At 53.7% G+C, this 24,553-nt stretch overlaps 1 protein-coding gene across 1 annotated transcript; it reads right to left on the bottom strand.

Annotated features, from left to right (window-relative positions):
* Nucleotides 1-187: 187 nt before the first annotated feature.
* On the bottom strand, nt 188-21,634 carry AMN (amnion associated transmembrane protein). The gene is made up of 12 exons (XM_054286798.1): nt 21,463-21,634; nt 19,356-19,474; nt 19,198-19,242; nt 9,985-10,072; nt 8,278-8,513; nt 6,634-6,771; nt 6,446-6,554; nt 5,315-5,397; nt 4,265-4,451; nt 3,288-3,462; nt 1,056-1,158; nt 188-802 (listed from the first exon to the last, which is right to left on the bottom strand). Exons 1-12 carry the CDS (start codon nt 21,503-21,505, stop codon nt 707-709), a joined length of 1,422 nt encoding a protein of 473 aa, XP_054142773.1. The 5' UTR covers nt 21,506-21,634; the 3' UTR covers nt 188-706.
* Between the last annotated feature and the right edge of the window lie 2,919 nt (nt 21,635-24,553).

Raw genomic sequence — 24,553 nt, 5'->3', positions numbered from 1 at the left:
TTCCTTCCCCTTCTACCAAGAGAAGACCTTCTCACCTTGAGGAATAACAGAATAAATCCCCAAAGGTTCAAGAGGGTTTCTTACCTATCAGTCCAGGCACAGAGGGAAGGAGCAAGCTCCAGAAGCTTTCCTGGGGAGGGAATTGTTTAATCAGGACTACACCTCACCAGCACCCAGTGGACAGGAATGAGAGGATGAATGGGGACCCTGAGCAGACATCCCCAGCACTGAGCACGCTGCTGGAAAGCAAAACAACCTTCCAGACCCTGAAGGCTCTGGGTCATATTCCAAAATTCATATTCTGAATTTCTGTCATGCATCCAGGGATGCTTCCTTCAACCTGCTGTGTGCCCTGGGGCAAACCCAGCAGAGTGCTGGCTAAAGCAAGGGGTGCTGAGCTAGACCCCAACTTCTCTGGATACCATCTGAGACCCAAATCTCAATGCTGAACTATCTAAAAAGAACTGACACCTGCAAAACACAGCTTAAAATCCAGAAGTAACACCAGGGAGACCATGTCCATGTGACTGAGTCCCAACACTGAAGGCTTGCTGTGGTTTCCTTCACTGAAAAAAAGACATTTTTATTCAGGTGGGATCTGCTTCTGGCTTGAATCCCACCAGGAGTGATGTGAGGGGCTGTGAGGGCTGGAGACATGGTGATATCCCCAGGGGAGTGGGGTCTGCCCCAGCATGAGTCCACACCATCAGGTCTCTGTCTCGCTCGCATTGTACAGAGGGTTGAGGTAGAAGACCTGGAGATCTTTGGATGCCACTTCTGCAAGGTCAACATCTGGAGGCTCCTGCAACAGCAAGGGAGGAAAAACAACCAATAGGGAAGAGGAACAAAACCCTTGGGCAAAACCCACCCAGGGCTGAGTCCCTGCAGCAGCCGAGAGGCCGGTGACCTCAGGGAGAACAGGGATGTCCCACAGACCCCTCCTGGCCCAGGGACAGCAGGGCTCCCCTCAGGGAACCCCAGGAGGGTTTCAGGAGTGTCACAGCAGCCAGCAGCTCCTGCCCATGCCCCAGGCACCCCTGGCAGGGGGGACTCACCACGCTGAACACGGGGTTGTCAAAGCCTTTGTCACTGGCTGGTGCAGGGGGCGCCGGCTCCTCCATCCTCTCCCAGGGGTGCTGCGGGCGCAGGGCGGGCAACCTGGGCAGAGCTGGGCATCAGCACCCACACCCTGCAGCCCTGCAGCCCTGCAGCTGGGCATCAGCACCCACACCCTGCAGCCCTGCAGCTGGGCATCAGCACCCACACCCTGCAGCCCTGCAGCTCCCCCAGCTGAAACCCAGCCTCCCCAAGAGGTGGATGGCAAATTATACAGGGACAAAATGTCAGGCTGTTATTGAAATGGGGTATTTGTAACCCTTCCCAGGGAAAAGCAGCTGTACCCAGCAGAAATCATTCAGCCAGGAGATCTGGGACCTGCATTCTGGAGGGAGGAGTTTGCAGAGCCAGACAACTCTAGCACAGGCTTCATTTTGGAGCAATCATTCCTTCCCTGTGGTCTAAATGAATTGCCACAGAGCTGAAACCTGTTCCCACTGTAATCTCAACAAGTATTAATTACTTTTATCATTACTTTTATCATTGCTTTTATCACATTATCATTTTTTCATCTTTATCACCATCACTACTTGTGTTATTTTCTTCATTACTTTTCTCCTAAGGGTCCCAGTCACTGAGCACTCCCCTGCACTGGGCTGCAGGTGGGCTCAGCAGCAGGTCATGCACATCATGGAGCTCTGAGGGAAGCTCTGCCAGGTCCCTTTTGGTGGAAACAAGGGGGACCTGCAGCTCCAGTGGGACAGGCCCTGGGCTCGTGTTCAGTTCTGTCTCCTACATAAAATTCCCTCCTGCTGCTGACAGAGCTGTTTTCAAAGGCCTGTCCAGCATCCAAAGAAGCATCAGTCAAAGATAAATCATCAAGTAGCAATTATGGGCCTGGGAGTTTTATTTAGAAATTAAATGAAGGCATGGGTTTACTGCTAGGAAATATCATGTCAGCACGTGTCAAGCAGCAGGGCAAGTGTTCCTGGCCAGGGCCACAGCTGCACAGTGACAAAATCCCAGTGGAGGAGGCAGGAGGGAACAAACAACCTGACTTGTGAGCCTGTGACACAGCAGCCCCAGCACCAGGGAGCTCAGCACCCCCCGGCAGACACAGGTGCACTTTGCACATGCAAATTTAAACAATTCCTGAGCCCTGGTTATCAAGTGTGTAAAGTCAACCCCACTTGCTCAAGCTGGGTACCCTGCAAAACCCTCCATGAGAAGGTGGGTGCATGTGGGAGGAACAGAGGTGGGTGCCTCAAGCACTTGCTGTGGGCACTGCTGGGAATCACAGCCAGGCCCCATATCCAAGCTGTGAGGGAAAAGGTGATGGAGAAGGGGTATTTCTGACTAGCTCCAGCTGTGGTGCAGCCAGGTGCACCCTCCAGCCCTGCCCTGGGACCTGCACTGTACTCCATGCTGTGTGAACAAGCAATGCACCAGGAGCTGCACTTGCTTTTGGAATGGCTGTGAAGCTGTGGGACAAGTGTTTTGCATTATTTTGATGCATTTCTATCGAGCTGCTGGCAGGTTCAGTCCTCCCTTCCCCAGCAGGGCTGCAAACTAATGGTGCCAAGGAACAGGAGATGTCACCAGGCACCATGACAAGGCTGTGCAGAGCTCAGGAGATGTCACCAGGCACCATGACAAGGCTGTGCAGAGCTCCAGCAGCCCTGCTCCCACCCAAGCACTCTGCACCCTGCCAAGAGGCAGCTCCTCCTGGTTATGGAGGAGAATGAAGCAACAGCCCAAGAGTACAGAAGTGCTTTTCAGCCACCTCACCTCCAGAAAACCATGAGGAGCAAGGACAGGTTTTAAACTGACACAGGCAGGTTTAGATTAGATATTGGGAACAAACTCTTTACAGTGAGGGCAGTGAGGCCCTGGCACAGGCTGCCCAGAGAGCTGTGGATGCTCCATCCCTGGAAGTGTTCAAGGCCAGGCTGGCTGGGGCTCTCAGAAACCTGGTCTGGTGGAAGGTGTCACTGGCTATGGCAGGGGGCTGGAACTGGATGATCTTTGAGTCCTTCCAACCCAAACCATGTTTTGGTTCTATGAACAGTAATGTTGGGGTGGCAGGGTGCCAGGCCGTGCCCCTCTCCATGGGAGCTCTGGGCAGCACCGTGTGCCCCTGTGTGCCAGGCTGGAAGGACAGCCCGGGCTGGCAGCTGCTCCCAGGCAGAGGCAGCCTGAATATCTGCTGCTGGCAGAAGCCCCATCCTTACCTCAGCTTTCCCTTTCTGTAGAGAAAGAGGATCCCTCCAAGGAACAGGAGACTGAAGAGCAGCCCCATGACCGTCCCTGCTGCGATCCTGCTCACTGGGGGGCTCCCCACCTGCCCAGTGGCAGTGCTGCCAGTGGCCACTTCCATCTTGCCACTTGAAATGCCGAGAGCTTCACCTGGGAAGAAACAGGGATGAGGATTGTACAGGGCAACACATCCCCACACCCATGGCAGAGGGAGCCTTCAGCTGGGTCAGGTCCTGCCTGTCTGGTTGATTGTCCTTGTTGATTCACAGGTGGATGGACTCAATGGGGACAAGCCCCTGTGGGTCTGCCACCCACACAATGACCACCAGGTCCCCTGGCTGTGACCTGTGTGCCCATCACCATCTGCCAGCCTTCACGCCATCTGCAGAAGTGGCGTCCAAAGATCTCCAGGTCTTCTACCTCAACCTGTCTCCTGTCTACCTCCCTGTCTCCACAAGCAGCATTCTGGCTGCAGAGCAGCTCTGCAGGCAGGGACCAGGGGCTCTGGCAGGCACCCAGCTGGTCATGGTCAGATGTGGCATGGAAGCACACTGGTATCCCAGGCTGCAGGAGGAGAATTGCCAGCAGGACAAGGGAGGTGACCCCTCCACTCTGCTCTGCCCTGCCCTGGTGAGCACAGCTGGAGCTGTGGTGAGCCAGGCTCTTCTCAGCAGGTCCCAGTGACAGGGCAAGAGGCAATGGACAGATACTGAATATGGTAAATTCCACTTAAATACCTATATTTATCTAAGTATTTCTATACAAAAACTGCTTTACTGCAGAGAAGGTCAGTTGTGGAGACAGGCTGTGGAGAGATGCTGCCGAATCTCCCTCCTTAGAGACATTCAGCCCCCACTGGCCATGTGGGCTGCTGGCAGGGAATGCAAAGCTCTGGCCAGCAGTGGGTCTGGGTGCCCCTGCAGGGGGCCTGCTGAGAAGGACAGGGGGTTACCGTGCTGTGCTATGTCCTGCATGATGTCTGCTGCCAGCTGCTCGGCAGCGGTGCCCGCCTGCGCTCCCGCTCTGTCATCAATCAGCACCATCTGGATGAGAGGAGCGGCGCCGCGGGACACGAGGCCCAGGAAGGTCTGTGCTCTGTGCACCTTGGACATGGCCAGCTGCACACCGGCGTATCTGGGCTGCCCAAAACACAGGGAGACAGTAAAGCCAGGGAGAGGACAGGCACACATCAGGCACATCTCCAGACAGCCACGATGGGTGCAGCTGCAAGGCCCACCTGAACCCTCCTGTGAGCCCCACCACGGAGCTGCCATCCCTGCCACGGCAGTGCCATTTCCCAAAGGAGAGGCCTGTACATCCCCTCTCCCCCAGGCTGTGACCAGCACCCAGCACACAGTGAGCCCCCATGGAGGAGAGCATGCTGAGAAAGCAATTTCATGTACCACACCCATTAAAAGCTGTATGAAGGCGTGTGGCTGTAAGGAGGGCAGGCAGACAGCTTTCAGCTCGGGATCAATAGAGCAATACCCTGGTATCGAACCTCCCAGTGCAGCACAGAGCACACCTCCTCCCCCAGCAGCCCCTGGCAAAGAGGAGGGATGTCATGTTGTGTCTGACAAGCAGCAGCATGAAGTGATGCTTTGTAGAGCATCTGAGAGCTGGCCAGTGCCAGGGAATGCCCTGCTGCTGGTTTGCACCATCCCAGCTGCGTGTGCTGAGCTCCCTGCTCTGCTCTGTTTTCCAGAGCAGCAAGCCCCCCTGCATCCTTCCCCACTGCAAGCCAGCAGCTCTTCCTGCCCTGAGCTCAGCAGATGGTGGGGCTGTGGTGGGGAGCAAGGAGCCAGCTCCCACAGCAAGCACATCCAAGAGGTCACACAGGGAGTGTGGGCCCTGCAGGGTGGTGGGGAGTGAGCTGCACCCTGGCACTGCACACTGGGACCACACACCTGCCCCAGACAGTCCCACAGCCATCACGTCACCAGCAGATGTGGCCAGTGGCTCGTGGTTTCGTTAGCCCCTCCCAGTCTGGCAGGCTCAGTACCTGGCTCAGCAACTCTTGGACCAATTTGTCCTGGTACTTCTGCAGGTCAAAATCGGGAGTGAACTCCAGGTTAATGGTGGCCCCTGCAGCCAGAAAACAGACAGACAGACAGACATCAAACTCACCACGTGTGGACAGAGGGCAGCCACAGCAGCACAGCTCTGACTGCCACGACAGGCACTGGGGACCCCCTGGTACCCTGTGCAACTGATCTGGCTGGGCTCAGGGACAAACCTCCCCTGCTGGTCTTTTTGTCAGCTGGGTTTGATGAAAGGCTTTTGACTTTCCAGTACATTCTGGAGAGAAGCTTTCCCTGGAAAGTTTTCTCATACTTATCCCTCTGGGAAGCTCTTCATTTCCCTGGTTCTGGGGCATGAGGCAGTACTACCCTGGCTTGGGGGGGGAAGGCTGAGAGGAGGGAATACCTGTGCTCCCCACACCACTGCACTGCAGTCATGGGGACAAATATTTTCCTGGGAAAAAATAAAATTAAGCATTTGCTGAAATTTTAAATTGTCCTAAAGACTGTAAGGGCCTATGCTTTTAGGAGCACACTGAAGAAACATATGGTGCCATTTTAATGAATTTGGTATGACATACCAAATATTGGATGCCAAGTATCCAGGTACAGTTGTGCATGAAAAATTGCCCCTAGGAACGTTTCATGCAGATTAATGGAGGAGCACCGATTGCAGAAAGAATGCTGTCAATCTGCATGCTTTTATTTTAAATAAAATTAAACAAGCTGGCTGTTGGGGAGCTGACATTACAGTGGAAAAGGTTGCATTTCCTCTGTGTGTTTTCAGCTGCATAAACTCAGCAGAGCCCTATTAGCTTGACGAGCTGTGACATCCTGACAGGATAAACCAGAAGCACGGACAAAGGGCTGCGACTGAGAACAAGCTCCCAAAAGCCAGGATCTCTTCAGAAAGATGTGCTGGAAGGTGCACAATGGGATCTGCACATGGGACCCACAGATAGGACCCTTGGCAGCAGTCATACAGCAAAACTCCAGCTTACAACCAGCAGCAAGCACCCCCTGCACCCAACTTTCCCCCAGGGAGCCAGGGGAAGCAGGCTGGGGCAGCTGGCATGGCAGGGAGGAGGAATAGGGCCGTGTCCCCCACTCACCACAGACCCCACAGCAGTGGCCAAGGGGCTGCAGAGGGCTCTGGCACGCTGGCTCTGGGCACTGCCTCCCTGGTGCCCTGAGCAGGGCTGCGCAGATGCGGGGGCCATCCTAAAGGAGAGCAGGGCAGCATCAGTCCTGGCCCCACAAACTGCATGGGAACCCCCAAAACGGGAAAGGGAAGACTCACCAGGGCGTTCCCACAGGCACAGCCAGACTTATCAGGACAGCCAGTGCCTGTCACCTGGAGAGTGCCATTGCCATGAAACTGCAGCGGGGCAGAGGGGCCCCCCAGGTACCCAGCCCAGGATGATGGGGTGTTCAGCTCCTGTAAGGGAAGAGCAGCAAAGTAGGTGAGTATGCCAGGACAGGTCCCAGTGCTGGCCCCAGGCACCCAGCCATGCTGCTGGGACACCTGGTGTCACATCTGATGGCCATCACTGGGAAGCCCCAGTGCAGGCAGTGATGCAGCAGGAAAACCCTGCCAAAGCACTCATTCCATCTTTTCCCCTGGATCAACAGAAAAACTCTCAAACCAAAAACAATGACAATGAGATGGCTGGGCCTTTTCTTCTTTTGCTTTCCATCTTTCTGCTGGCTCAGAGAATTCAAGTTACCAGCTTTTCACGACGGGGAGGAAGGGGGCTGGGTTTGAACTGTTTTCCCTCTATCTGGGAAAGAATTTCTATGTGCTTGGCATCAGTAAAGGCTGAGCTGGACTAACCAGCCTCATCCTGCCAAGTCACCGGTGATTCTCTCACCCACTCTCTTCCACAGGAAGTGTCTCCATGCTCTGGCACAACAGGTAGATTTCTCAGGCCCTGGGGTGAAAATAGTCATCACAGAGCACAGAGTAGGCTGGCTACAAAGGGATAGAGAAGCTCATAAGGTCAGTTCTCAGGAAATATGCTATGATCATAAAAAGCACCTTCTCCTTCCATCTCATTGCTCAGCAGCAGCCCCAGCCCTGAGGGACAGCCTGCAGTGGTCCCTGGGGGGGATGACGTGCTGTGGGGTAATCTGAAGCGTCAGCAGGACCAGCATCACTCTGAGCACCCAAGAGCATTCACCTCTGCATCCCTGGGGTTCTGTGGGGCTGGGGTGAGTTCCGCTGGGGCGCTGCCTTGTTCAGACTCGCCCGCACCCGCCTGGGCACCGACTGAGTCTATTACTCAAAAAGCAGCTACCTAATGCCTGGCCCTGAAATGACAGATCCCAGCCAGCACAGCAGCAGAAATAATAAATAACTTATGAAACGCCTGCCGCATCTCCCACTCCTGGAAGGAGCCTGTGTTTACCGCTGCAGCGCCTGTGATCTTCTGCTCCTCCGACCAGGAGGGACAGGGCTCGTGGGGAGCCTGATTCCCGGGCTGAGGCACAGCAGCCTGCCAGCGCTTCTATAATTATCCCTCCAATCAATTAAACAGCAGTGCTGAAGCAAAGCTGGGACACGATCACTGGGCCACAGGCCATGTTAAGGTCGGGGGCAGGAGGGAGGTGTCCCCAGAGGGTTCCTGAGCAGCACGGCTGCAGACACGTGCCTGGGAAGAGACTGACTCCTGGGAGCCGCAGAAGCTGCCATTTGCTGATGGTTTGACCCGTGCATATTGGCCCTTTTTTAAACATTCATAGCGAGACAGCCACACTCCCACACTGCGGGGAGGGAGCCGATAACAAACTGGTTGACGCAAAAAGCCATGGAGGCCATCCACAGCAGCAGCAGCTCATGGAGCTGCAGCCCCGCGGGTGTGCCCATCTCCCCGTGCAGCGCTGCTCCCCCTCTCGGGGCTGTGCTGGGAAGGAGCCGAGCCAGTTTCTCTTACTCCCGCCTCACCTGGCCCATGACAGAGATGCTGCGGAGCTGAATCACGGGCTGCGCTGAGTCGGTGTTTACCCGGAAGGAGGTTTCGGGCTGGAAGATAACATCGTCGTGGCGGCACGGGACGCGCTCCTCATGCACGGAGAAGATGGGCCCGCCGGGCCTGAGCTCCCCGCTGGGGAGGACATCCCGCCACAGCGTGGGGTCGAACCACGAGCGGTGCTCAGCGTCAGCGAACCTCACTGTTCCACCTGGAAAAGAGACAGAAAAGGCTGAGCATGACCCCAGCCCAAATCCAAAGCCCCAGCAGATGCATCTGGGCTGGCAAAACCTTCACCCGAAGTGAAGCATCTCACCCTGTGGGCAGGGAGCCGAGGGCTGGCCCTGGCACCCCCTCATGGGCACCCACTGCAGGCATTTCCCAGACCTTGGCAAAGCTTCCCAGAACTCAGGGCTGGGGTCTCAGCCCAAATCCCACATCTGCCTGCAGGCTTCCAGGCCCAGATCCCAGAGGATATTTTTTCCCCATTTTTTAAAGCTCATCCTTAAGGAGGATGTTAAGGAGGAAAACATCTGCCTGAATGCTGAGTAACAGCTAAATCTGATAAAAATGGGTATGATAATTCACGTCCCAGTTTCCCAGCAGCCTGGCAGTCTGCAGAAATGTGACAGGCCCTATTCCCTGCAGCAGGTAACCCCAAAGCCAGTGCTCAATTTAACTATCAATTATTTACCCATTAACCATTTCCCTGCTGGTTAGTCTTATTATGCAGTGCCCTGATTCCTTCTCTCCCTTCCCAGCAGCTGAACCTTTACCAATTCAGCCAGCATGCAGGTACTTAGTGACTGAATTATTTGCATTCATTTTGAAATCATGCTTTAGAGAAGTCCATTTGTGAAAGCTGTCCCAGAAACACCAGCTGATTTCAGGGGAGCAGTGCATGGTCAGCAGGAAAAGCCCAGTGCCAAGCACAGATGCTAGAGCATCCCTGCTGGGGGACAAAGAGCCCCAAAATAAAAAAAAAAATTATAGGGATGAAGGATTTCAGAGTGGCTCCAGACAGTCTTAAGATACAATTCTTCCTCTGGGGAGACTGATTTAGACTTTTTCTCTCTTTTTTCTCTTTTTTGTTTCCCATTCAGAGTGCAGGCACAGATGCTCTGCTTTAATACTTCCTTCCCTGTAGAGGAACTAAAAAGTTACTTGCCACTGAAAGCATGGGGCAGTTCTTAAGCACCCCAAATACACCTCCCTAGAAAACAGCTTTCAGATAAAAGCAGGCAGCAATGACACAAAGCTGCTGTCTCAGCCATGGGCTGGGGGAGGGGAGGATGTGTGTGTGGGGCCAAAGGCCAGTTTGTTGTGGTGGCCATGGTTTGGATCACCAGTGTGTAACTCCTAACTGGTTTTCTTTAGAAACACCATGGCAGAGAAAATAAGGGCTTTGATGTGGCTACATGCTTAATAGGCAGGGGAAAATACAAACAATATTTGCCTCTCTGCTACAACTTCAAAGGCTTCCCTACTGTAATTACCTTTTAAGAAGACAGGTGATCTAGGAGGAAAAAAAGATCCGATGTGAGGGAGGTCATCAAAGAAAAGGTAAGTATTGAAGAGGAGTGATTCACTTTGCCCTGAGGTAGGACCTTTGTAGAGGTATTTGGGCTGAATTTACACAACTCCTCACAGCCTGATGGGTGCCTGGTTTGGGCACAGAATACCTGAGTCACAGCCTGGATCCCAGCTGCCATCGAAAGCTGTGAAGGCTGCACCAGCTGCCAGCAGGAACTCTCCGTTCAGGGGCAGGTACTAGATAAAGGATGCAGAGTGTTACTGTCCTGCTGCCAGCCACCCAGATTTGTTACCAAACAACACTGCTAATTGTTAGGCTGCCTATTACAGTCTCCAAGGCACTTCACAGTTATCAGGAGCTACCCTTACCGTGCCCCATGTACCTGGGAAAGTATCAGCTCCTGGTTTTATGGATGAGCATCCTGTAATGGGGAGAGGCAGTGTGACATTATCCTCCATAACACAGAAAAGCATTCAGAGGAGCAAGAACAGGAAAAAGCAAAATAAGCTCTTTGACAGTTTCTTCCTCCTCTCATACACACTTGCAGCCGCTCAGGAATGGATTTATGCATGGCTGGTACACCAAGAAAAACCCAACTCCACTCTGCAAGTGCCAGAGGCCCCCTCACTTAACAGGTTCCCCCCTCCATGGGCTGTGCTTTCCCCACAACATATAAATCAGGGGCCCAGGCTATGCTTGGTACAGTGTCAGGTAGTGAATTTGCACGGAGCACAAGCTAAGGGAAATGCACAGTGGCATTGGGAGCAGCTTGCCACAGCCAGACTCTCTTCTTGCTGGGCAGGACATCACCAGCTGTAGTCAGGGTCACAGCACTGACCTGGCTTCAGCCTGCAGGGCCCACCCATTGACACACCTCAACAGGCACAGCTCTGCCATGGGAACCTTTCCAGCAAGAAACTGTGGCCACCTGGGTCACCAGCCAGCACTGCTAACTCTGGGACAGGCCCTGACAAATTATTGACTCAGGCAACTCATCCACAGCAGACAGGTTATTCAGCCCAGCCCATCTTATTTTACATTTAGAAATTGCAGAGAGAAAGTCATAGTTTCTTCTAATATTTTAGAGTCAGTGATGCTCAAGGCATCCTTCTCTAATTTGGTCTATCCAGTGTTTTAGCATCACTCCCAACAGCAGCTGAAAGCCCTCCAGGACTGCGTTATGCCAACGTATGGGGTCCTGTGCTCAGGCAGAAAAAGTTAAATGGGATTTTAAGGTTTCATCTACTTAACTGGTCTTTAAATATGTATGTAGGTTAGAGAAAGCAAGAGTTATGACTGACTGCTGCATGGTGGCCATGACAGCTCTCCGTCCCTGGGCAGTCCTGCCTGAGGATGCTCAGTGCCACTCCGAGGCCACCATGGGGAAGGGATGGGGGAGGTGGACAAGACAAAAAGCTCATCACCCCCAAACTCTAGGTGGGCACCTGTTAAGAAGTTGAGTGCCTTGTTGGTGCAGTGCTTTGAAAGCCTTAGCCCTGGTGCCTCTCTCCTGGCTCAGGAACCTTGAGAAGCCAGTACAGAGAGCAGAGGGTGGCTGTCACCAAGACAAGTCTCACAGTGCTCCTCTGCACCATCTGCTGTGGAGCCAGCAATGCACACATTGGGCTGGACAAGAGGGGATGACACTGGGAGTAACTGAGGTTGGGGCAACATGTGCCCCAAGGGTGTGCATTCCTCCCCCCAGCCAGGAAGAAGCCTTTGCCTAGGGACATTGCTCCATCAGAGCACAGCTTGTGTCCTGCCATCAGGTTCTCTGAATTTCTATTACTTTTGAGTAAGGAAATCTGTCCAATACCGAAGCACTGAAAAAGGCTGAAAGGTCTGCCAGGATACAAAAGGCATCATGTCCTTTAGCTGCAGATGAAAAAGCCATCAAAGCAAGTCTGTTTGGAGGCTCAGGACTTGGCCTGCAATGCTACCAGCTTCAACCACAAAACGCTGTACTTCAGTTCAAATGCCCTGGCTTGTTTTTGTGTGAGCTCAGGCAGGAGTGGGCGATGGGAGATTTGGAGCAGTCAGCTGCCACCCATGCTCAGGCCAGTGCCAGCAGCACTGCCAGCCCAGTCCCTTCTTCCAGGCTGGCTGGGCCATTGCAGCCCCTGGCCCCTGCAGCCAGCTGCGCACAGCAGGGCCAGGCAGGAAGGGGGCCAGCTGGCTGCTCAGGCCATCTGAGCTGCCCAGCCTGGCCCTTTGGATGGGATGCAGCAGATCCTTTCACCAGCACAGGGTACCAGATCTTCACAGCAGTCAGCTCTGGGCACCCTGCACGTGCTTGGGAGGGCAAGCAGGTGTGGATGGGCCAGCAGGACACAGCACCGGTTCTACTCAAGAGGAGAGCTGGGAGAAATGTCTGATGCCAAATCTGCCCCATGCCTGCAGCACCTGTGCTCTGGAGACATTGGCCTCTGAGCTCTCTAGACAAGCTGCAGCTTCTCCAGCCATCACAGGAGATCCCCCTCCACTGCTGAGGTCAAACTCCCAGGCTGGCTGGTATTCCAGAGGAAGCTGCTCATGTGGGAGTCAGTGAGGCAGTGAAATGAGAGTGAGCACACACCATGTCCCTTCACACCCTGGGATTACCCAAACACTGCAAGCACCAGCCCTGGAATTAAAATGCAACACAACATGATGCAAGACGGGACAGAGTCACCTCATCTCCACAAACACCAAGTTCAGGAAGAGCTCTGCACTTCTGCCTCATCACAGGAACGTCTGGGGCTGGGCCCTGCAGCTATGGCTCCCTGCCCACTGTGCTGCACATCCACCACCAGCCCTGCCTGAGATTCTCACCACTGGGCAGCGTTTCAGGAGAGTCTCCATCACCCAGTGGATCTTTGTAAATAATTTGCCCTTTCTTTTTTCCTAACTTAAGTTAAGTATCTCGGCTCACTGCAGAGGACAAATAGAGACTGTGGTTGGGCAGTGGTTTTCTACCTTTGGGAATTTAGTATGGAAATTGCATGCAGGTTGGGCCACTTTCCAAGTACATTTTGAACTGAGCAATGACAGGTACCAGTGGACCAAAGCCAAAAAGCTGGATGTTTCATCTGCTTTCCCTTCCTCCTGCCAACATGTACTCCAGGGCCATTAATATAGTGAGTGTTTAGAGTCCCATTAGTCATTTTCCATCCCTGATACAGGTAAATCACTTATCTCCTCAGTTATCATTATCAAGTGTAATGACAACTGAAACACAGTCATTTTTCTTATCAAAGTTGGGGGGAAAAAAAAAAAAAAAGAGGAAAGACCCCATGTGGCTCTTGGACCAGTCCCAGCATTGCACTACCAGAAGGAATCTGCTCCCCCAATGCATAAGTGAAAAAGAAACTAGTCTCCAAAACGTGAAATAAAAAATAGCAAAGTCCTGAGAGATGGCTTTCCAATCAGGTGGCCTCTGACTGGAACCAGCCTCTGGCAGATTCTTGAGTCCCAAGCATCGGGCTGAGATGACTGACAGGAGCACTGTGACTGGCATGTCACCATCATCAGACCAGGAATAATGCACACTTGTGCTTTAACCTGGGTGAACAACACTGGTGACTGCAGCCAGGTCTTCCCCCAGCCTTGCTTTTATCTGCAACATCAATGCATTTGAATTCCTTGCTTGGATGGGATGGTGCCACCATCCCCATCACTCAACACTAAGACTGCCTGGGCACACTGAGCTGCCTCCACAGCTGCATCATCAGGCAGGTTAGCAGCCATCAGCCCCCAGCTACATCCCCTTGCCTGGCACCCAGCCCAGGAGCAGTTTTGGCCCTGGAGTTGCTGTCTCTCCATTGGAAAACATCACTGGGATAGGATGCAGGTGGGCTATGGCTCCAACACAGACTGCTGTAACCCACCACAAGCAATAATGCACAAGGGAAATTTCCATTTCATCTTTCCCAGTACAGCCCTGCTGGGGCAGTGGCAGCAGCAGGCAGCCAGGGCAGCAGACGGGTGGGCCCTGCCCATTCTGTCCCAGGTGGGAACAGCAGGGATTTTCCCAGTGTCTGCTGGGGCTGGGGGTCTCAGTGCAGCTGGTGCCTGGGTGATATCCAGCTGCTGGCTGACACCACAGAAAGGCACAGGGCCAGGATCACCCACAGGTGAATCCCTCAGAAAGCGCTGGAGCATTGCCAGGGGCTCGCTTGCAGCCCAGCATTTCTGGGGTTCATTACTGAGGCTTCATTTTTTCACCTTCTGGTCCAGGTGAAGCTTTCACCGGCTCCCTCAGGACAGTGTCCTTCCCCTCAGCCACACATGCCACCCCACACCCCCAGCCTGCTGCCAGAGCCAGCCTGCTCCTGCCACAGCCCTCGATCCCACAGCAGCCAGTCCAGGTCCCCAGCAAGGCAGGATGACCTCCTGCCACCCCAAGACCTCAGTGTGAGGGTCCCTGCTGCTGGAGTAGCACCTTGCTGCCCAAAGACCTCCCTGCCCAGGCACAAGGTCCCATGAGGAATGGGGCTTTACCTTCCCAAGGAAACCAGGCCAGAACTGCAGCCTGTATCCCCATGCTCCTGCAGGCTGGCACAGCACACCCGGGGTACGGAGGCTGGTGCTGCTGTCCATGGGTCCCACCAGCAGTGGTGGGGGATGCCCACAGCCCTGTTCTGACCCCAGCAATAGCTCACCCCTCTGCTTCTGACCCAGAGCAGGCAGGAGCACAGGCACAGGAGCGGCATGCCAGGGGATATCATCATTTCAGTGTCAGCCCCTGCAAGCTAACGAGGTGCTTGGCTGCTCTCCCTGCCCAGCAGCAGCAGCAGCACAGCCGCGCTGTCATTAACGCCGGAGCCGGCTCCCCTGCTGGGTGTGCTCATCACGTTTCACGTTGTGTTTCAGCACACGAGCTCCCCACAGCACCTGCCCAACCTGGCCTTGCCACCACATCCCCTGGCACAGGGGTGGCCTGACACATCAGGTTCCCAACACATCACGGTCCTGCCAGTCCCTACAGAGAAGCCACAGCTCCTGGCCATGCCACACGGGTGCTGCCTGGTACAGCCCCTGCCAAACCTCCCCAGTGAAAGCCATGGGAAGACAAAAAACAAACAACAGACCCAAAAAGCACATTAACTTGATTGCAGATGGCCAGTAGAGGCTTCTAGCTGAACAGGTCCTGACATCATACAAAAATCAGGTGTCACAAGGACATGGGAAGCCCCTTGGGTAGCTGAAGACATTGAGCTCTGGATGCAGAGACACAAGAGAGGCTTAAAGCCACTTGCCAAATCTATTTCAGATTAGTTAAGCTCCTTTACCTGAACTTTCCTCTACAGACAAGGGCAGAGAAAGCCAGGAAGAGGTTGAGGTGTGGGCAGAGGGGCCATGCCCAGCAGAGAAGGGATGGCAGACAGTCCATGGAGCAGCTTCCCAGCCAGCTAGGCTCTAGCATCCGCTGCAGCCCAGGATGCTGGCAAGCTGCTCTGCTCATCAGACTTTAGTAACTCCTCCTGCTGGAAACCAGCCTGAAATGAGCAAATAGACTCAGGGAGATGAGTGTAAATGGCTGCTTTACCAAACTCCTTTCCTGCATGCACCTTCATTGCAAACGCTGACACAGAAAAGACTGCAGGATTCCATCTTGGAATTATGTGCTTGCACACAGTCCCCTGAAATTTTTTATCTTCATCTTAGGGGAAGGAAAAATAATCCCTTTTCTGGTTGTCTCATTACCCTGCTGTCTGGGAAGAGGTGGGGGAGGGAGCACCGGTGCCTGGGACTAGCGCGAACTGTGGCAATTCATTAGAGCCGGTGCCCCTGGAGAGCAATTGGCATTTCGAGATCAATCTCTGCCAGGAACCGAGCGGGAGCATCCTGCAGCAAAGCCGAGTACATTCTGCTCTCACAATTAGGCAGCTAAAAATATAAGGCTGGAGGAGGTGTCCCTGGTCAGACCCCAGGGCCACTCCGAACCCTTGCCCAGCCATGCAGCCCCTCGTGGGGCAGGCAGGGAGGGGGTACAGACAGATGCTGCCCCACAGCAGAGCTCAGGGATGGGGCAGAGCAGGACAGGTGATGTCAGGGCTGCTGAGGAACCCCAGCCAGGGTCCTGACCCTGGGGTCGAGCAAGGCTGCTCAGCCCATGTGAATAAACCCGACTCCTGCCACCCCAAAAACAGAAGCAGCAGCATCCATCCCTGGCCCACATGTCAGTGCTGGACAGCTCAGGCACAAACTGCACCAGGGCTGCTGTTACTGGGGCAAACACCAGGCTCACTGCTGCAGCCATGCCCTGGCCTGGCTCCCTTTGGAAGCACAGACATAGCCAGAGGGTCCACTCCCTCTCAGGAGTCTTTCTCCCCCATCAGGAAACAAACAAAGCCAAATTCTGCCTTGCCCTGGAGCACCCATGCCAGGCATCATCACCTCCATTTCCATCTTTCCTGCACATTTAGTCTCAGGCACCTCCAAAAGCTGGCTAAATACTGATCTGCATCTTTAGGCAGCTAAACACCATAGAAAATCCAGCCTAATCACAACGGTTGTGCATCAAAGCCACTTACGCTTTAAGCTGGATTTGGATTTAATGTGTGACTGAATTAGGGATCCATCTGAAACTTCAAATAAGTGCTGAGCTGGATGCTCAGTGAGTGAGCTCTGAGCAGGGAGGTAGGCTCTGTGCCCCAACAGCCTCCTCCCAAGAAAGCATCTCCCAGCACTTGGCTGGTGCCCACATGGGATGGATGGGGAGGGGAGCTGGAGAGCTCACCATACAGAAGTGAGCTTTCACACAAATGTCCAGGAGAGGAGCGATGGTGACACATGAGGACTGCCTGGCACTACACTCAGCTGGGGAGTTGGGATGGGAGATCTCACGCTGTCCCTCCATCAGCAGCAGCAAGCATCCCCCCCTACACGTGCCACAGCAGGCACTTATCTTCATGAAAGTCACTGAGAGCCTAATCCCTCCTCAGCCATGAATTTCCTTCTATGGTACTATAGCAAACAACATTCTGCTTTTATTTTTTTTTTTTTTGGCCAAAGGCTGTATAGCATCTCCATGGTGACTCTAAAGCTTAATGTATTCTTGCTGATTTAAGTGATTAATGCTCCAGCGCGTGTGGCTGGCAGCCGAACAGGTGCAGCCCGGCCTCCCTGCAAAAACCCTCATGACCAATTCATTTTCTAACCAGCTGGTTGCCAAATTTCATGCCATTTGCATGAGTGGCAGCCTGGCTCAGGTGGTGGGTTTCATTCCTTTTTCATCCCTAACCTTGGCAGTCCCTGTGTCACCTGGTGACAGCAGAGCACGGCAGTGAGCAGGAGGGAAGTGCCTGAGCTGAAATTACAAAGAAATATTAACCACCTCACTAAGAGACATGCTGGGACAGTTCACAGGGAATGGCTGGGGCAGTGATGCTCAGAAGGAAGGTGTGAGCTGCAGTACAGGATACAGGCAGGGCTGGCTGCTCACCTGCAGTGCAATTCAGTGCAGGAGGAGGATGGTGCCCTCACAGCCCATGTGATGCTGCATTCCCTCATGGATCCCTCCCCATCTGCACAAAATTCACTGTAACCCTGGAGCCCAGCAGCAGGGGCCCAGAGAAACCCCAAGGCACAGAGGGTCCCCAGGGGCTCCTGCCAGCACTCTGGATCCTCTGACAGGGACGAGCCAGGGGTCACTGGGGCACCCTGAGCCACCCCTCAGCTGCAGTAGGAGCCATCCTGCCGAGCAGGGGGCAGGGCCATGGGTGTTGGCTTGTGCTGTGCAAAGGTTGTGCGGATCTCCCTCTCCCCAGGCTGCTCAGCTCTGCTCTCCAGCTTGGCTGCAGGAGGCTCAGCCATAATGACTGACGCTGCTCTGCAATTATGCACTTTGCAGGCCTCTGATGAAAGTACTTTAGAAATATTATACATTCATCTGTAAGTAAAATAAAATCTACTGGAGTGGTATTTTGCTCTTTTCTTCTCTGGGTAAATTCCACATCATTTATTACATTATATTTGTACGTATTTCCCCAGTACATTCTTTCCTTCAAAAATTCATATTTAAAATGCCATATAAATAAAGTATCTTTTCCAAATATTTGCAGAGGGATTAAACATGGCACATGGCGTTATCAAAGCATCAAAACTATTAGTGGCGTAGACAGCCTGAACAAATTACACCACATAAATTTCAAGGGCTTCTTCAAATTTAATGGCCAATAAAAGAGCAAAGCTGCCCTAAAACCAAGAGAGGAATCTCATCCACAAGCTCATCAGGTCTGGAGGAGAAGGTTTTCCAAACAGGATCCAGCCCATCTCGTGCTGTCCCAGCACTGGGAGAGGGCTCACTGGTGACCCATCCCCCACTGGCAGGCTGGGACAAGGAGTTTGCTTTTCCCTTTAATTCCTCCCTGTTAAATTTTACCCTCCAAGCCACAGAGATTGAGGGCCCATGTTTCCATGGGTGCCTGTCAGCCTGCTCTGGGGTAGAGTTCCTCACGTGGGGCAAAACCAGGTTGGGTCAGAAACCCCATCCGAGTTGATCCCCCTCCAATCTTGTATCACTCAACACACACATTTCAGCAGGGTGTTGTGCTCATGCTGCCACAGCTAGACTGATCATACCACAGAAAAATACAAAACCCAATGGCACTTGAAAGAAAATTTCTCAAGCAACATTTTGGGATTTCTCAGAACAGTTTGTTTTCATTTCAAGATATTTTGATGTCAGCTTCACTTAGCTTCTGCCCAGGGCTAGTGCCTGCTCTGTCAACAATGCTATGGGTTGGTGCTCCTCAGCCAAATACTGCTAAGCCCTCCATCACATGGAGGGGGTTTATCCCTCCTTTGAGAAGAAAAAATCAATTTCTTTAAAATGAAATTGGATTTTGCTGTACTCTCTCTCATTTCCCCCAAATAAAAACAAACAAACAACAAGCAAACAAATAAACAACAAAACAAAACCAACCAACCAAAACAAGCAGAAATGGGCTTTTTGGTTCCATGGTACAGAGAAACCCAGGCTACTGTAGGACTCCTGTTCCTTTCCCCAGCTGAGGCATCCTTGGTCTGGCTGGACCATGGAATGACAATAAACTGACAGAGGACAGTAGATATTAGGAAGAAATTCTTTACTGTGACGGTGATGAGACACTGGCACAGGTTGCCCAGAGAAGCTGTGGGTGCCCCATCCCTGTAAGTGTTCAGGGCTGGGTTGGACAGGACTTTGAGCAACCTGGCCTGCTGGAAGGTGTCCCTGTCCATGGCAGGGGGTCGGACTGATCACCTTTAAGGTCCCTTCCAAGCCAAACCATTTTATCATTCTGTAGAGAGGGGGGCAGGGGAATGTGCCACCAGGCAGAGCTCCAGGGCTGGCCCTGCCCTCACCCACCCTCGTGCACCTCTGCCCACCATGCCTTACCATGTCTGTCAGCACGTGGGGAGACCCGACGAAGACTGAGACAACCTGCAAGAAAAGCAAGCATGAAGTGTGCTTTGCCCTGGCAGGTAAAGGGGCTTTTCCAATGCCTGATGGTGTTGTGTGACAGCAAAAATAAAATAAATTTAAAATGTCTATACCTTGTCCTTGTCAAAGTGAACCACATCCCTGGCACAGGGGACTCTGCCTTTATCCCAGTTGGAGGCGGTTTCGAAATTGGTGTTGGGGATCCACTGCTTGTACACGGCAGCGGTGGCAGCTGGGAGGGAACAGAAAAACCAGTTTAACCCAGTCCATGAGAGGCACTGGGAGCCTGCTCTGGGACGTGCTTTAGGTTGGCTTGGCATTTATAGGTCAGATTTGGGGATTTTCTACCCAAGAGCAGCTCCTGCATTATCCCAGCTGAGCAGTCACAGCCCTTCTCGACAGGGGAGATTTTTTTTGGCTGGGTGATGGTTTGAGCCACTCAGACAGGAAGAGAAGCAAGGGACAAACGCTCAGCAAGCAGACAGAAGGCAGGGAAGTGTCCTGCAGGCAAAAGGTAAGAATAGCATACACCTGGTAGTTAAGCAACCCTTGCAGGGGGTTTAGTTGTCACTCAGACTAATTAAACAAGCAAAGATTCCTCAGCCTTTGTTTTCCAGAAGGTAGAGAGTGGGCATGCAGAGCTGTGATACCACTATGACAGGGCACGAGAAGAAAGGGCATTTGCTGTGGGACATGTAGCACAAGTACAGGCTGGTTTCATGTGTTTGGAGCTGGAGAGGGAGGATTCAGTGGTGTACTTCAGTCTGAGACATAAACACGTTGGGAAACAGGGTTCTTCCCCTTGGGGTTTCCTGGGACAGTGGCAGTCCTGCCCTTGGGGCCCCACAGGGATGAGCCTGCTGGGCAGGGACAGGACATGGCAGAGGGGGTTTCACTCTGACCTCTCTGCACAAGCACAGCAGAGCAGCCTCCCAACCTGACACTGCCCAGGCTTGGCTGGGGGATGCATGTTCAGCTGAAGATGAATGAACCTCCACCATCCTGAATTAAATGGCTTCAGGCAAGTGAGTGTGAGACCCAGAAGAGAAAATTACCAAAAAACCCTCCTACTTCTGTAATTTTAATAGATCATCTTTTCTGTAGGAGAAAGACCCATAAAATTACAAAGTATGTAGAAAGCCCGTGGTGGAAGGGCTGGGGCCTTGCAGAGGGAACGCGGGCCCAGCCCGGGGCGGGAGGGGCTCTCAGTGACTGCAGCGCTGCACAAAGCCCGGGCCCGGCTCCTGCGAGCGATGGGTGCGATGAGCCTGCAGAGGCTCTATCAGCACACAGGGATCACCGTGAGGTGCAATTTGCAGTGTTTACTCTGCCAGGGGCTCTGCCGAGACCGCTGGCTGTAGTAGCCGTCTCCAAATGAACAGGAAACGATGTATTTTTAACCAGAATGAAAGTCCTGGAGCCCAGGTGCAACCGCGGAGGGGCTCCTGCCTCACGCCGGGCTGCGGTGCCTGAGGGAGCCCTCAGGCTGGGCGAACATACCCGTGCCGTGTCCTCTGTAAAACCCTCCGAGAGGGAAAAAAACATTACCGGCGGTAAAAACTGCAGCCAAGCAGCTGCTCGCAGTGTTGTGCATAAACACCTTCCTAGCTCAGAGCAGAAAAAAAAGCTTAAGAAGGAAAAAAAGCCCCCAGACAGTAGTGGCAAGTTGTTCCGTCCTTGCTGCGGTTCCCTCGTCTCCCTGCCGCCGGGAAGGTGGGGAATGGCGAGGCCGGAGCTGCAGCCGCAAGGCTCGGCCGGCCCCACGGCACGAAGCCTCAGGTCCCGTAGGCCGAGCGGGCTCACAGCGGGCCCACCCCGGACACGGCTCCCCCGGCCGCAGGTTAATCCCTTTGCCCCCTGCATTCCTGCCCCCTCCCCAGCCCTGGAAGTATCAGTGTGCTGTTTAATCGGCCCTGTCTCCCGGGAAGCGCAGTCCTTGAACACCAAATCGACATGCATATTCAACAAGGAGCGTGTCCTGCAGCGCAGCGCTGCTGACTTCAAATGAGAGGCTCAGCAGGCTCCGCACGGCTGTCCCAGCCTCGGTGCCTGCCTGCCTTCCCCGTGTCCGGCTGGAAATGCCTTCTCCCGTCTGCCAGTCCGGTACACTGGGAGTGACAGAGCCCGCAGCTCTGCTCCAGGGCTGCTGGAGGACACTAAACGCGGACCTCGCCCAGCGGTCACCCCTGCTCGCCAAGGCAGGGCCCTGGCCGTACTCACCCAGGAGCTGCAGGATGCCCAGCAGGGAGAGCAGGCGCCTCATTCTGCAGCCGGCTGCCAGCCCTCGGCTCCGCGATCCCTGCCCCGCTGGACCTTGCACCTTCCCGGGCACGTGATGGGCTCAGCCGGGGAGGCTGCAGGGAGCAGGGAGTTCATCACAATGGGAGGCAGCCTTCCCCCAGCACAAACCCCACCCTTGCTCTGTCCCTGAAGCTCAGCTCCGTTCCCAGTCTCCCTGTTTCCTTGGAACCCGTTGGGAATCCAAGAGAGCCACCGAGGAAGCAGTTGGGGAGGCAGGAGTGGGGCTCCCCCAGTTGGCTCACCAGACCTCGCCCCACGCTCCCCCCACCCATGCAGGGCCAGCTGGAGGGTGTCGGGGTGAGCACATCCCTGCCGAACAGCAGCTACCTCCTAATTACTAATAATGGCCTCCGTGTATTTTCAATTAGCTCTCTTGGAAGGGAGCAGCTCCCAGCCACGACTCGTAATTGCACTTTGGCCACCAGCTGATTTGATCATTAGCCGGCAGCGCCAGCACAGCCCCACGCTGCTCCTGCGGCGGCTGCCGGCAGCGGCACCGGTGCATGGGGATGCAGCAGGAGGGGGAACTGCACCATCCTTATCCTCTGCCACAGCATGGAGCAGTGCTGCATGCCGGCCCAGGTCTTACTAAGGGTGTGTTAGGAGCGGAAAAGAGTGGGGAGAGAGCAGGGATGGTGGCAGAGGGTGATGCCAAGGAGAGAGCTGTGAGGCTCAGCTGCCCTTCAGCTGACACTGGCACCAGCAGGGCAAGGGCAGAAGATTGGCAAATGCAGGGCTTCACTCGAGGCCAGCAGGAGACTGGAGAAGTTCTTGGAAGGGTCATCCAGTGGAAGGGACACAGACCACAAGAAGCTCTCACCTGACATCAGCAAGGATTTAGGAGTGCAGACCATCCCCTGACATCTGCAAAATTTAGGAGTGCAGGAGTGGGAAGCAAACAATCCCCATCCCACCATTCATACTCCCCCTGCTTCCTAGCTTCCAAACTGGCAGACAGACTGAGGTGCCAGGAGAGAAAGCTCCTTAGAACTGCAGCTCTAAGCTTGGGCATCAGCCAAAACACAGTCAGCACTTTCTACCCAGGGAGCTCAATGCTGAGAGATGTCCTCGAGGTTAAAGGCTCCTGCACTCTAATTACCACTCACAAATCTCTCCTAGGGGACTCTCGGGGTGAATGCTGCCTGCAGTGAGATGTCCTGTATTTTAATAGAGGGAGGAAAAATTATAAATCGTGGATACTTGGCAATTAGAGCTTGGAGAAAGGACTGCAGTGAGCAGAGGGCAAGTGCATGCTTGTCTGTGCTCTCAGCATCCTGCAGCACAGCCAGGATGGGAGAAACTGCTCATGGGACCCTGAAACCCACTGTGCTGGGATGTGCTCCACACCCTTCATTTTACTTTCTTTACTCTGTGGCTGCTGCTTCTCAGTGCTGCTCGTGCCACCAAACTGATACTTGATTTTAAATGAGCTGGAACTCATCTGGCAAGCAGGCAGAGGTCAGAAATCCCAAATCTGCCTGTAAAACTCTGCTCAAGGATAGACAGTCCCTTCTCCAACATTAGAGTAGGACAGGGCAGGGTAGAGGAATGACAGAAATTCCAGCAAAACTTATTACTGGGGCTAGAGGCTCACTGCAGCATTGCTGAATAACCCAGTCAGAATAACTCAGCCCTCACTGTGGGTCTCTCCCCAGGGCTGCAGCTTACTCCTCTCCATCCCAGCTTTTGTTGGTGCTGCTGTCCCAAGATGCTGCTGAGCTCAGGACCAGACAGCACAACAGAAGGCTGCACAGGAGCAAGGTTTGGGCCAGGTGGTTACAGGGGGAGTGAAACAAATTGAAAGGAAGGAGAAATCAGTCCCCCAAAATTAAAGCAGCTGCCCTAATGCAGAGATCAGCGCATTTCACCCCTTGCTGCCTGCCCATCCTTCTGCTCTCCTGTGCTGACTGGCCACAGTTCCCCTGGGGTGGGGCAAGATCATCACCAGCACAAAGGGGAAACAGCACTCAGTGGATGCTTGACCTTCCCAGCACTGAGTTATAAACAGGCATCAAAGCCAAAAACACTGTTCTGCTTAGAGAGCCAGCAGAGCCACCTCCTAAAGCCCTTCTGGACATCCAGCTCTTCCCAGAATTTCCCTGTTGTACATCTGCATCTCCCCTCACTGCTTAACTTTGTATCCTGCAACACAAGGGACTTTCCCCAGCATGAGTGCTCAGAACCAGCACTTTGCTTCTGGAAAGAGAGCTCAGGGTTAGCACAAAGCAGTGATGCTGTCTGTGGGCACCAGGCCCCAAGGTGGATGACTGCCCCCCACAGCACACACTTCCTGCAGCCCTCCAAGCAGCAATGGCACCGTCCCCAGAAAGTCATTAAGTGCACGGAAAAATTACTCTGTGGTAACTGTGTTACACGCCATGGCCTCAAACAGAGAGGGGGGAGAAGGCAGAGGTGTGCCAAAAACTGGCTCCAAACCCCCAGTGCTGAAGCCACCGCCCTGTGGGAGCTGACTGTACCCAGGCACACAATGTTTGCCAGTCTCCTTGGCACAGTGCAGCACTGCTGAAGGGTTGAACACGGAGCTAAGCTTAGATAAATGAGGAGAAACGGCCCAGCAGGTGACAGCCCCTCTAGCTGTTTTCTATCTCATGGCTGCCCTTAAAGCAGGCAGCCCTAGCATCAACCAGAGAAAATCCCCACGTGGTATTTCCTTCCATTTAAGAAAAAGATAGTCTTGAGTGCAACAGCACCATCTATACTGCCAGAACCAATCTCTGGTGGCAGAGAGCTGTGTGTGCTGCTGGGAGAGGCATGGCCTCATTTCAGGGCTGGTCAGGAGCTGACGCTGAATATACAGTCAGTCTGTGGAGTTAAATCCCTCTTTGGAGCTCCACACCAGTTCAGCAAGAGGAACTCACCCAGCTCACAGGCCTCCAGCAGCCACACAGTCCCCTTACCCTCAGGGCAGCAAGGCAGGAGGAGTCACTGGAGGGATTCACAGTTGAGCTCAGAGCTAGCTGGAAGCCACACCCCAACTCACTCCTTATCT

The sequence above is a fragment of the Melozone crissalis genome, unplaced genomic scaffold (genome assembly GCF_028551555.1).
Source record: "Melozone crissalis strain CALT ecotype California unplaced genomic scaffold, PUWL_Pcris_2 ptg000056l_1, whole genome shotgun sequence".
NCBI classification, from domain to species: domain Eukaryota; kingdom Metazoa; phylum Chordata; class Aves; order Passeriformes; family Passerellidae; genus Melozone; species Melozone crissalis.
Note: the sequence above shows the minus strand (reverse complement) of the source record. Positions and strands in the feature narration are given on the sequence as shown.

Excerpts from the sequence above, each read along its gene's own strand:
- AMN (XM_054286798.1), bottom strand. The coding sequence starts at position 21,505 with ATGAGGCGCCTGCTCTCCCTGCTGGGCATCCTGCAGCTCCTGG. Across the intron at positions 8,514-9,984 it reads GGATCCAGGCTGTGACTCAG|GTGGAACAGTGAGGTTCGCT; the intron begins GTATTCTGTGCC and ends TCTCTTTTCCAG. Across the intron at positions 803-1,055 it reads ACAACCCCGTGTTCAGCGTG|GAGCCTCCAGATGTTGACCT; the intron begins GTGAGTCCCCCC and ends TTGCTGTTGCAG.